This window comes from Physeter macrocephalus, chromosome 19 (assembly GCF_002837175.3).
Source record: "Physeter macrocephalus isolate SW-GA chromosome 19, ASM283717v5, whole genome shotgun sequence".
Classification (NCBI taxonomy): domain Eukaryota; kingdom Metazoa; phylum Chordata; class Mammalia; order Artiodactyla; family Physeteridae; genus Physeter; species Physeter macrocephalus.
In genome coordinates this window covers 56,873,454-56,887,526 of record NC_041232.1, presented here as the reverse complement: position 1 = coordinate 56,887,526, position 14,073 = coordinate 56,873,454, and the positions used below count along the sequence as shown (strand labels likewise).

At 33.9% G+C, this 14,073-nt stretch overlaps 1 protein-coding gene across 1 annotated transcript in view; it reads left to right on the top strand.

Annotated features, from left to right (window-relative positions):
* Window positions 1-14,073, top strand: part of RIT2 (Ras like without CAAX 2) — a 586,108-nt gene that overhangs the window by 193,255 nt on the left and 378,780 nt on the right. Inside the window, 1 exon segment of the mRNA XM_024120486.1 lies at window positions 2,468-2,544. Coding sequence (XP_023976254.1) covers window positions 2,468-2,544 — 77 coding nt within the window.

Below are 14,073 nucleotides of genomic sequence, written 5' to 3'. Positions count from 1 at the left end.
CCTAGCAAAGTCAGTTTGTTAAAATTCCTCTCCATGTTCCATTGTCTCTGCATGTCCCAGAAAATATTTGTTTACAAACATTTCCTTTTCCATCTCCATGCAAGTAGCCTTCCTCCACATTGAAGTCCCAAACCACTACCCCAAACATCCTCTTTTGTTTGTACCTGTATTTAAGGTGAGGGTTTCAGCTACTTGGGTGAATTATTCAGTTTTTCTGGGTCTCTCCTATGTATACATATTATTAAACTTCTGTTTGATTGTTTCATGCTAATCTATCTCATATCAATTTAATTTCTAGTCCAGCCAAAAGAACCTGGAAGGGTAGTGGAAAATTTCTTCCTCTCCTAAAGCTGGTAATTGCTAAAACCACAGTAGTTTAACTTCTCTGCAATTTTTACTTCCCACAATTTCATTTTTCTTGAGCATTGTCATAAGGAATAAATTTTCTTGAAGGTAGGCTATATGCCCTATAAATTTTTGGATTTTAACATCCCATTGCATGTATGTGTCTTCCACCATGATTGTATAAATTCCTTTAGAGTGGAGATCATGATTATTGTGTGTGTGTGTGTCTGTGTGCATGCATGTGTCTCCATATTCTCCAACAGCCAGAAAAAAAATTGAATTTGGTGGAATTGAATTGAATAGAATAGTAGAATTGAATTTTTCTACTATGCATTGAAAACGTGCATCCTGTGTTTGGTTATTATTACTTTCTACACCAAAAGATTCTGAAAGTAATTAATCTTTTATTTGTGGTTCAAAATCAACAATATGAATAATTATTGTGCCAGTATTCAATGCTGTTCTAAATGCTTTTGTAGTGGAGTGGTGTTGTTGTTCTTTACTTATAACATAGATGGTGGATAAAACAAAACAGAGATTGCAGCCATACTCCAGGAATTTGTGTTTCAGACTCAGAAGTTTCAACCATGTTTCACAAATGATTGTGTATGCACTGTAGGTATTTGAACAGGCTGAAATACATAGGATGGGATTGTCATGAATGAGGAAATAAAAAACGTAATAAAATAGAACTCTCAGATCTCTCCACAGAGCTTCAGACCAAAATATTCACTCTTTTCACTTGAGTGAAACACAGACATGGCAAAGTTAACTTTTCCCAAATTGAACTTGTGGTTCTCCTCCTTTCTTTCTCTTCTCAATAAATGTTATAACTATCTGTCCATCTGCAAATGCCAGGAATCTGAGAGCTTCTCTTGCATCATCCTCCTTCCTTGTTCTCCATATATCACTAAATGCCATAAGTTCAACCTCTAAACATTTTGCAAATCTATACGTTTTCCTCCAGCCTACTGCCATTATCATAGTATAGGCCATCAATATTTCTCACCTACATTATTATATATCTACTTAATCTTTCTAGTTTTCCACCTTAAAATTCTTTTACCACATTTCAGCCAGAGTTAGTATCCCCAAATAACATTACAATAGAGTCCAAATTTCTTAAAAACAGTAATCATACTTAACGCTTATTAAACATTTACTATACACAAGGCACTATACTGGATGCCTTCTATGCTTTATCTCTTTGAATCCTCTGAACAATTCCATGAGTTAAATACAAATATTATTAAAACATTTTTAAATGAGTACTATATATTTTAGAGACATCAAGTAAATTTCCTAAAGTCAGGAAGCTGGTAGTGGTAGAGCCAGGATTTAAACTCAGCCAGTCTGACTTCAGATGCCTCACTCAAAAATATGATTCAATTTAATATATTAATAAGAAAGTCTAATATATCTCTTAAATTTTACTTTTCTTTCCTGAACTCTAAGATTCAGCCACACTGAAATTATCTACGTTCTTTTTTTGTTCCATCATCTTTATAACATCTGAGATTCTGATTTCAGTTTTCCTTTTTCTTTACTTTTTTCTAACTCCCACTCAGTTTAGGTGCTGTTTCTTACAGGAATCATTCCTTAACTTTCCAAGTATATATCTGAAGTAAGATTGAAATCACACAAAATAACTTTTCCAATCACAATGGAATGAAACTAGTAACAAAAGGAGAGGAAAACTGAAATATTTACAAATATATGGAAATTTAAAAACCAAAGGGTGAAAGAAGAAATCAGATGTTAAATTAGAAAATATTTAGAGATTAATGAACATGAAAACACAACATTCCAAAACTTATGGAATGAAGCAATAGCATTAAAAGGGAAATTTATAACTCTAAATGCATACATTAAAAAGAAAAAAATCTTCATGATTTGAAGAAGAAACCCACCTGACTTCACTTTAAGCAGAAACTCCTTTCTTCTATTTCTCTGGGTTACATACTATGTACTCTATGTAATCTATGTGCTGTAATTAAGTACAGTATCTGATTCTCTTGATTAGTAACCTAATTAAAAATTCTTCTTTGTTATGAAATCTAAAAATTAATCATAACATTTATGTTGAATATATTTAAATGTAAACTTTTTCTTGCATTATTCTCAGAAGATGCATATAAGACCCAGGTTAGGATCAACAATGAGCCCGCTTATTGGGATATCTTGGACACTGCTGGTAAGGTAGGTAAATTTTTTAGTTCTTTTCAATCTCTGAGGCCAGTTTATGCTTTAACCTCAAATTCTTTCACCACAAAGTAGAAGATTAATTTACTCAAACAGAAGAGCAAATTTGTAATAGCAATCAGGAATTAAATAAGAATTAGCAAAAAAAATGACTCCTTTTCACTCAGAATATTTCAACATTCCCTTAATTTTTTAAATATAAAAGTAAAGGTATTGATGTAATATTGCCAATGAGATTGTAAAATTAATAAAATAGTTTATTATTCTCCCTCAGATTTGCACAAAACTCATCCTAGACCCTAATGTGGTGATAATTTTTATTAGAAAAAATTAGTTGAATATATATCTCCATTATGTTATTTTCCTTTGTAAACAAAAATTTTCAATTTTTAAAAAAAATGGCTAAAACTTTCATAACTATGTTGAATAATAGTGGGCAACCTTGTTTTGTTCCTGATCTTAGTGGAAATGGTTTCAGTTTTTAACCATTGAGAATGAAGTTGGCTGCAGGTTTGTCATATATGGCCTTTATTATGTTGAGGAAAGTTCCCTCTATGCCTACTTTCTGGGAGGTTTTTAACATAAATTGGTGTTGAATTTTGTCAAAAGATTTTTCTGCATCTATTGAGATGATCATGTGGTTTTTCTCCTTCAATTTGTTAATATGGTGTATCACATTGATTGATTTGTGTATATTGAACAATCCTTGTGTTCCTGGGATAAACCCCACTTGATCATGGTGTACGATCCTTTTAATGTGCTGTTGGATTCTGTTTGCTAGTATTTTGTTGAGGATTTTTGCATATATATTCATCAGTGATATTGGCCTGTAGTTTTCTTTCTTTGTGACAACTGTGTCTGGTATACAGAGTGAAGTAAGTCAGAAAGAGAAAAATAAATACCACATGCTAACATATATATGTGGAATCTAAAAAAAAAATTGTGATGAAGAACCTAGGGGCAGGACAGGAATAAATATGCAGACATAGAGAATGGACTTGAGGACATGGGGAGGACAAGTGTAAGCTGGGATGAAGTGAGAGAGTGGCATGGACATATATACACTATGGAATGTAAAATAGATAGCTAGTGGGAAGCAGCCACATAGCACAGGGAGATCAGATCGGTGCTTTGTGACCACCTAGAGGGGTGGGATAAGGAGTGTGGGAGGGAGACGCAAGAGGGAGGAGATATGGGGATATATGTAAATGTAAAACTGATTCACTATGTTATAAAGCAGAAACTAACACACCATTGTAAAGCAATTATACTCCAATCAGGATGCTAAAAAAATGTTTTATTATTTCATCTATTTGATGAAACTATTTTAAAAATAGCTGCATTAATTGTAATATTGGTAGTATATAAGCCACTGGAAAGAGCTGGTCTCTCTATATTTATGAGATATATTAAGACTATTTAAAAGCCGTATATTAACAAAATCATTTGTTTCCAGGGACATTTGGATATGGGGGAAAAAACTGTTGAAGTGATTGTGAATATTTAAAATAAAAAATATTTCAATTATTTGGAAAAAAAAAAAAAACCTGTCTTATCCAAGAGAACATACACTTTTGGTGCTAATACAATCACGAATACTGGGATGTTTCTCCTCCCCACAGGAGTAGGCTTGGCCATGTCACTGCTTAGATCAATGAAATTTAAGCAAATGAGTCAACCTGTTAGTTCTGGGCCACAGTCTTAAGAGGCACTAATGGTGCTTCTGCTAATTCCCAAAGAGAAGAGCATGCGGCAGGTACCTCTTGGTCCCAGAAGAATGAGGAAGTATGAGAAGCAGTCCTAAATCCAACTCAAAATTGGAGCAAAACCCAGATGACTCACAACCTGAAGCAGATCTGCTCCATCAACCTCATAGACTTGTGAACTAGAAAAATCATCAACACTAGTTGCTTCAAGCCCCTGAATTTGAGGTGGTTTGTTACACAGCATTATTATGACAGTAGCTGATTGATATGGCATATTAAAGGATCATTTATGAGTTGGATATGGCTAGAGATGAAGAATACTACCCATTTGTGGGTGAAGTGGTGAATGTTAAGAGATAAATCTGCATATACACACTCAAGTGTTTTTGTTCCGGGTGAAATGTTCTACTCTTGTCACAGAAAGAATTCTGAGACAAGACAGGAAGGTTAAGAAAGCAAAGTGAGAATTTAAGTGATAGTACACTCTTGAGATGAGATCAGGCAGTTTCAGGTGAATAGCTGCCCTGAGTGTTTTTGGCAAGCCAGTTATGTGGGGTGTACAAAAGAAGGGATGGAATATTCATTGGGGAGGGAGGGGTTTGGGGTTGTATTCCCTGATTTTTATCCCAGTGTCACCTCCCCAAGGGATGGAAGGATTTTTGTCCTTATTTAGCTTTGATCAGAAGTGTCATGAGTTTTGTACATGATGGGTACATCTTATCTGCAAGGCTAATTTTATTGTAATGAGAGCATAAAGAACAACAGGTTACATTTGGACCCTGGAGACTCCTACCTTTTCCCACCTTTCTTTGTCTGCCTCCAGGACATTTATCACCCTTTCCTACCATCTGGCCCATGCACCCCTTTCCTTGCTCATATCTAGCTACCTGCATGTTGTAACACTTTCTAACTCTAAGATTATATGCTCTGGAAACAATAAGAAACTTTAAAATACACAATTAAAAAAATAAAATTATTACACTTGTATACCATTAAATATTTTTCTAGCCTAGTTTCAACTGCAGCCAAACATAATCAGTAATATATCAGGCTTAAAAATGGTGACTTGTTGGCTTCCAAACCATTACTAAACACCCACATGCAAGAGGTAGTCTATATAGTTGATTTAACAAAGCTTATTTCCCTCTAGAGGATAGGCGAGAACACCATTAAAATACTTTTAGTGATATTGCCTTGTTTTCTTTTGGTGCTATTACTATTCAACATTCATTGAAATTTTATCCTTACAACAAATCCAGGAAGTAGATAGGAAAATTACTATTACTGTTACCTCCTAGAATTTGAGTAAAATGTTGTACAGAAATGAAGTGACTGTCCTCTTAGAGGCAATTTTTTTTTAAAGAATTTATTTATTTTTTACCTATGATAAACTTTAATTTATAATTTAGACACAGTAAGAGATTAACAACTACCAATAAAATAGTACAAATTTTAAAATATAGTGTAATAAAAGTTATGTGAATGTGATATCACACTGTCTCTCAAAATAAAAAATTGTACAAATTTAATGCATTTTTAAGGCAATATTGATACTTAGGTCAAGTCCCTCATTGCAGTGATACAGTAATCCCATGGAAGAAAGGCTGGCCATCACCAAATCTCTGGTTGAAAAGGATTTTACCCTAACCATTCTTCTAGTGTTTCAATTTTTTAAAAAAAGTTTAATGCTCCCACCAAATACTTATTAAGCCTATGTTTGACCACTTCTTTTGATCAGGAACTGTGTTTCTGGAAGCAGACAAGTAGAGCTTTTAGAAAGCATTAATTATTAGAAAGTTTTCTTGCAATGAGCTGAAATTTTTCTCTATAATTTCCATCTATTGGTTTCAGATCTATGCTTCCAAAAAAGTTATATTACTCATTTTATAAATGGAAAGCTTAAGGTTCATGTAGGTTACATAACTTTATCTCAGGTCACGCAGCAAGCCAGCAGTGACTAGAATCCATCTACACTCCCATTCAAGCTCTTTCTTATTTCACTTCTCTAATGGAATCCCTTAGTGTGTACCAAGTACTATCCTAAGTCAAGAAAATGCATAATACAACAAAATTGAGCCTCCGTTCTCAAAGTGCTTAAGGTTTGGGACAGTGGGAGAACACAAAATTAAAACTTGTACCAATTGTGATAAGGAGTATGGTAGAAGTATGCAAATTGTGGCCATGCGTTGTCTCTGATACATAAGCTATCATTTGTCCTGGCCTAAATACAAAAAAAAGTATATATCAATATATATTATCTATATATATATATATAGATATAGATATAGATATAGATAATCTAAATCAAAATAGAAGAAAGGTTTTGAAAAAATAATTTGTAAGTGTATTTAAGTGAAACTTTAACAAAATAAATAAAATAAATTCAATTTAATTACAAATGTATTTAATCATCCTCAGCCTTATTAGAAATAATAAAAATAATTCAAGTACTCTAGATTCTACTTTTTTGATGTACTAATATATCCACTCACTGAAACTTCCTAAACCTAGGCATGGCCTCCAACACCTGACAACTGCTTGGATTAAGACATTTTGGAGCAATATGAAATGTAATTTAAATCTGCTATTTAGTTTAGCTCTTAACCAACTCTGAAGTCAACGCAAGTCCTTTAACCAATTTGGTATGAAGGAAGTCTAGAGATTTCTGCTGTCTTTCTAATAATCCCATCAGTGTCCTTCTCACTGCTGCCTACACAACACCAGACTCTAATACAGGTTTCCTATTACTCTTAGCACAAGTTCCTGTGCCCAATGCACAGTAAAGCTAAACAAACTGAAACATTAGAGTTTGGAGCAGAGAAAGATTTATTGTAGGGCCATGCTAAGATACAGGTGGCTAATGCTCTAAAAACCCCAGCTCCCCAAAGGCTTTCAGCAAAGCATTTTTAAAAGCCAGATGAGGAGGGGGTGTCTCAAGGTGTGTTATCAGCCCATGCATAATTCTCTGATTGGCTAATGGTGAGGTAACAGGGCAGTGTCACAGGGGTTAACATTATCAGTACTTAGGCTCCAGGAGGCCTGGGGCTATGTGCTCATGGTCATCAAGTAGTTAACATCTTCCATTTGTTGGGGGGGGGGGTTTCACATCTGTAAAACAACTCAGGAATGTGCATCAAATACTTTTATCTATGAACTTCAAAACAGAGTTAAAGCAGAGGATATGGGGGAAGGACCTGTCCCAGGAAGGCCCCATAGGGTCCTGCTCAGTTACATTACTATAGTCTTAACATGTATATTCCTTTTATGTGTCTCTCAAATATTATCATGCACGTATCACCTAACCCCTCTAGACGTAAGACATATTTTAAGAAACTACTTTAACTATAGAAATAAGTTTTTATCTTAAGGTCTTGCCATATAGTCAGAAATTATTAAAGAAAAACTAAAAGAAAATGTTTAAAAATTTAAAAATATAGCCAAAGATTTAAGGGCAAACTAATATTATCAGTATTGGCATTAAGAGAATCAACAAAGGTCAATCCAGCTCTAAATATGAGAAGAGAGAGCAGGTTTGCATCCAGAATTATATCCTGAATTGATATATTTGATCATAGATTTTTACCTTGGGAAAATGGACAAATGTTATGGTGGCCCATTGTGTTGGTCTGAGACACTTGAAAACAATTTACTATTAACATTACTGCAAAAAAGGTGGACAGGAATCCTGATTTTCTAAAGACATTCCTAGTTGGTACTGTAAGAGAAGAAGAGATTTTTCCTTTACCCTTCTATGCTCTTCTAGCTGGTCTAAGACTTAATTGATATGAGACAGATTAACAAGAGAAAATCAAACAAAACTTTAATAACATGTGTACATGGAAGAGACCCAGAAAAACTGAGTAACTCACCAAAATAGCTGAAATTCTCACATTAAATACCATCTTCAGTTAAAGACAGAAGAGGATGTTGGGGGTAGTGGTTGGGACTTCTAAGGGAGAAAGGCAATTTTAATGGAGATAAAAAAATGAATGTTGTAAACTAATGTTTTCTGGGCCCTGCAGACAGTGGGACACGGAGAAGAATTCTAACAAGCTTTACTATGTTCCCTTCACTGTCTACCACACCTAGTTCACACTATAGTTGTCTAAGGTGATAGCTCGCTTCCTGGACTAGGTCCTCTATCTACATTCTTTAAGCAGTTAGGGAGAAGGTCAAAATTTATTCCTGAGTCTTTTAGGCCTTGATTACTTTCAGCTAGAAATAATCTGCATGCACAGAAATATTTTGGGGTGGCAAATTTTGTTCCCTATAGTAGCTGGTATAGCTCAACTAATGTTTGTTAATTTTTTTGTTTGTTTGTTTTAGCACTGCTTTTCTCTCAAAAGTGCTCTGTTTAGGGCTTCCCTGCTGGCTCAGTGGTTGAGAGTCCACCTGCCGATGCAGGGGACACGGGTTCGTGTCCCTGTCCGGGAAGATCCCACATGCTGCAGAGCGGCTGGGCCCGTGAGCCATGGCCACTGAGCCTGCACGTCTGGAGCCTGTGCTCTGCAACAGGAGAGGCCACAACAGCAAGAGACCTGCGTACTGGGAAAAAAAAAAAAAAAAAAAAAAGTGCTCTGTTTGTATGATAACTCATATAGTCATCCAAGCTACAAACTACTAGACTCCTTCTCCAATAAGGTGGATCTAAAACATGAATATAAAACAAATTGTGATTTAAATATACAAGCCAGGAGAGCAAATACTATACAAAATAAGACCATAAATCAGAAATCAAACCAAAACAATTCTTAATCACCAAAGCAAATGTAAAAAAAAAAAAAAATCCATAGAATAAAGTTCTATAATTTTATTGAAGTTTCTCATAACAGGGGAGATTCTCAGGATTTCTTTCTCAGTTTATTTGACATTAGAGTAGATATTATATGCTGGTTACTGTTTTTATTCAGTTTACAACTTTTAGAACCAAAATTTCAGAAGAAATGGGTTTCTGGGCTTCCCTGGTGGTGCAGCGGTTGAGAACCTGCCTGCCAATGCAGGGGACATGGGTTCGATCCCTGGGCTGGGAAGATCCCACATGCCACGGAGCAACTAAACCCGTGAGTCACAACAACTGAGCCTGTGCTCTAGAGCCCATGAGCCACAACTACTGAGCCCATGTGCTGCAACTACTGAAGCCCACACGCCTAGAGCCCATGCTTCACAATGAGAGAAGCCACTGCAATGAGAAGCCCGCACACTGCAATGAAGTGTAGCCCCTGCTCACCGCAACTAGAGAAAGCCTGCAAACAGCAATGGAGACCCAACACAGCCAAAAATAAATAAATAAAAATAATAAATAAGTTTTAAAAAAAGAGAAATGGGTTTCTGGAAACAATTTTTATAGTAAAATAAACTGAAACCTATAATTTAGGGACAAGAGAAAATTATTTTAAAATACAAGATGAAACAAAAATATTTTAGAAGAGCAATTCTAGGATCATTTGATATAAAAGCAAGCATTTCTATAGCTAGGCACAATAATTATATTCATAAATAACTTTATTAATCTGTCAATAAATTATAATTTAGATTTCTATGAAAGGCAAAAAATGTAATAAAAAACTTATACAAGATGATAATATTTAAAGGATATAAACTTCTACTGACTCAGGAAAAATAATGGTTAAACAATGAATTGTATAAAAATATATAAAAGATATGAAGGCCAACCCAATATCTTAGTAATTCAGTGTGGGTGAAACTATGTGAGATTATATGTCTGTAAATCTGTGTGTTTATATGTATCAATAGCTCACATTTTCAACATAATTAATTTGGCATCCACAGATTTACAATACTGGATTAATTCTTCTATAAGAATACTAAAAATATAAAATCAGAGACAAAATATAAAATATAATTTGTGGCATTGAAGAGATTACCCTTTTATTTTTGCACATATTTAAGAAAGAATCTAGACTCAAAACTGAAGAAAGACATTCCAGATTTAATTGCCATGTCTTTAATTATATCACCTCTTTAGCTTTCTCTTTTAAACAGTGTTCCTTATCAAATACTTTTTTAAATATTTAATTACTCACCAGTGTTATATCTAGAAAATTAATATTTATATTTATCATTTATATTTTTAGCTAAAACTTGGCAATTTCAAAGCTAAACTTGCCAAATTAAAAGAAAAAGATTTGATTTATACTTAGCATAAATGAACTAAATAAAATGACTCCCAAGGCACTCTAAAGTATGCTATTAGTAGAAATAGTAGAAAAACAGAATGCCATTTAATGACCTCATTATTTAAAACATATCCTTCAGTACTCCATTTTTGTGATGTACAATACCAGAACCTTGCTTCCTGTGATTACCATTGGACCACTGCACAAACAATACTTTCACTAAGAATAGTCCTTAGTAGAAACTCTACCATCTCTTCATAAATGTTTCTATTAAATATCCATGTAAATTACTATAATTGTCAATATTTAAAATGAAAAGGGGCTCTAGAGGTCTAATATTTTAGTTCTCTTTATTTACAAATAGGGACACCAGAGCTCAAAAGGGATAAGTTGTTTATTCAAGGTCATGTGGCTTCTAAATGCCAATGCCAGAGTGATCCTAGTGCTATGCCTGTTTGTCATTCCTGAAATTTACAGTGACTTTGTTACATTATGTCTTCTAAAAGCCATCTCTGTGAATAACGCTAGACTATTCATGACAGGTAATTCTTGCTATTTGGGTATTACTCTTTTGACAATGTCAATGATATTTTGATTAAAAGAGTCTTAGTTGAAAACCGCTGGTACAGAAAACTGATAAGAATTATGGATCAAAAACTCAAGATGGTAAAAAAAAAAACAAAACTCAAGATGGTGAAACAAAGGAAGAATCTGAAGAAAAAGAGTGCCATCATTGCAGAGTTTGTTTATGACAATCTTTTTATCTTTCTTTATATCTTTTATACTATTTTGCACAAAGGATTTATCTTCCCTAATTCTAAATATCAGGGGGATTTTTTTGCCATTTTCCCTTGAGTTACATTATCAACATATCAGTCCACTAGAAAAAATTTAAACAGTATATATGAATATCAATATTACATCATTTGACATCTATATGAATGATCAAATTAGCAAGAACAATATGAGTCAGCCAAGACCACTTGCTGTAATTTTTATTTTATTTTTTATGTATTTTATTGAAATACATTTGATATAAAATATTATGTCAGTTTCAGGTATATTACTTAGTAATTTGATATTTGCATACATTATGTAGGGATCATCACAGTAGGTACAGTAACCATCTGCCCCATACATATTATTGACCATATTACATACTAATGATGTATATTACATCCTCATGATTTATTTATTTTATAACTGGAGGTATGTACCTCCTAATTGCCAATATCCATTTTGCCCACCTCCCTTTTGTCCACCCCCTCCCCTCTGAAACCACTCTTTGCTTTCTGTTTCTGTGAGTCTGCTTTTGTTTTGTTTTGTTTTGTTTGTTTTGTTTCCAATTTCACATACAAGTCTGAGCATGCAGTATTTGTCTTTCTCAGTCTGAGTTATATCACTTAGCATAATAAACCCTAGATCCATCCAACTCTCAAATGGCAAAATTTAATGATTTTTCATCGCTGAGTAATATGTGTGTGTGTGTGTGTGTGTACCACATCTTTATCTACTCGTCTATCAATGAATGGACCTTAGGTTACTTTCATATCTTGACTATTATAGTTACCCTACAAAGAACTTTGGTGTGCATATATCTTTTCGAATTAATGATTTGTTTTCTTCAGGAAAATGCTCAGAAATGAAATTCCTGGAACATATGAGAGTTCTATTTTTAATTTTTTGAGGACCTCTGTATTATTGTCCATAGTGACTGCACCAATTTACAATCTCACCAAAAGTGTACAAGGGTTCCCTTTACTCTACACCATTGATAACACTTGTTATTTGTTACTTTTTTTTTTTTTTCGGTATGCAAGCCTCTCACTGTTGTGGCCTCTCCCATTGTGGAGCACAGGATCCGGACGCACAGGCTCAGCGGCCATGGCTCACGGGCCTAGCTGCTCTGTGGCATGTGGGATTTTCCCGTACCGGGTCACGAACCTGTGACCCCTGCATCGACAGGCGGACTCTCAACAATTGCACCACCAGGGAAGCCCTATGTGTTACCTTTTTGACGATAGTCAAAAGATAGTCACTCTGACAGATTTGAGGTGGTATCTCATTATGGTTTTAAATTGCATTCTCTGATGGTTAACAATACTTAGCAACTTTTCTTATGTCTGTTGGCTACCTGTATAACGTTGGAAAAATTTCTAATCAGGTTTTCTGTCCATTATTTTAAAATGGGTGTTTTTTTTTGATGTTGAGTTGTATGATTTTTTAGCATATTTTGGATATTAACCCCATATCAGATATATAATTTTCAAATATCATTAATGATTCAGTAGGCTGCTTTTAAATTTTTTTGATAGTTTCCTTTGCTCTACAGAAGCTTTTTAGTTTGATGTAATTCCATTTCTTTATTTGTGCTTTTGTTGCCCTTGTAGGAGGAGACATATCCAAAAAAAATTGGTAAGACTGATGTCATAGAACATACTTCTTATGTGATCCTCTAGAATTTTATGATTTCAGGTATTACATTTAAGTCTTTAATCCATTTGACTTCTTTTGTATGTATCCATCCAGTATTTCCAATACCATTTATTGAAGAGACCATCTTTTCCCCAGTATTTACTCTTGCTTTCTTTGTCATAGATTAATAGATGATATAAGTGTGGGATTATTTCCAGGCTCTCTATTCATTCCATTGATCTGTGTGTCTTTTTTGTGCCAATACCATACCGTTTTGATTACCGTACTTTTGTAGTACAATTTGAAATCAGGAAGGGTGATACTTTAAGCTTTGGTCTTCTTTCTCAGGAGTTCTTTGATAATTTGGAGTCTTTGTTTTTATACAAATTTAGAGTCATTTGTTCAAGTTCTGTCTGGAAAAATGCCTTTGGTGTTTTGATAGGAATTGTATTGAATCTAGAGATTGCCTTCAGAAGTATGGTCATTTTAACAGTATTAATTCTTTCAATCCTTGAACAAGGCATATATTTTTACTTATTGGTGTCATAATCAATTTTTTAATCAATGTCTTTTTAGAGTACAGGTTTTTCATCCCTTTGGTTAGATTTATTCCTAGGTATTTTAGTCTTTTTGATGCAATTGTAAATGGAATTGTTTTCTTAATTTCTCTTTCTTATAATTTGTTATTAGTGTATAGAAATGCAACAGATTTCTGCATTTATTGAGTTCATGTATTAGTTTACTAATAACTTTATTGAATTCATTTATTAGTTTAAGAATTTCTCACTTTTTTCTATATACAGTATAATTTACAAATGCTGACAGTTTTATTTCTTCCTTTCCAGTGTTTATTTAAGATTTTATAAAAATTTTATTTTAATTATTTATTTTTTTATACAGCAGGTTCTTAGTAGTTATCTATTTTATACATGTTAGTGTATATATGTCACTCCCAATATCCCAATTCATCCCACCACCACCACCCACGCCCCCGTTTTACCACATTGGTGTCCATACATTTGTTTTCTACATCTGTGTCTCTATTTCTGCCTTGCAAACTGGTTCATCTGTACCATTTTTCTAGATTTCACATTTATGCAATAATATATATTTCCTTTTCTCTTTCCGACTTATTTCACTCTGCATGACAGTCTCTAGGTCCATCCACGTCTCTACAAATGACCCAATTTAGTTCCTTTATATGGCTAAGTAATGTTCCATTGTATATATGTGCGACATCTTACTTATCCATTCATCTGTTGATGGGC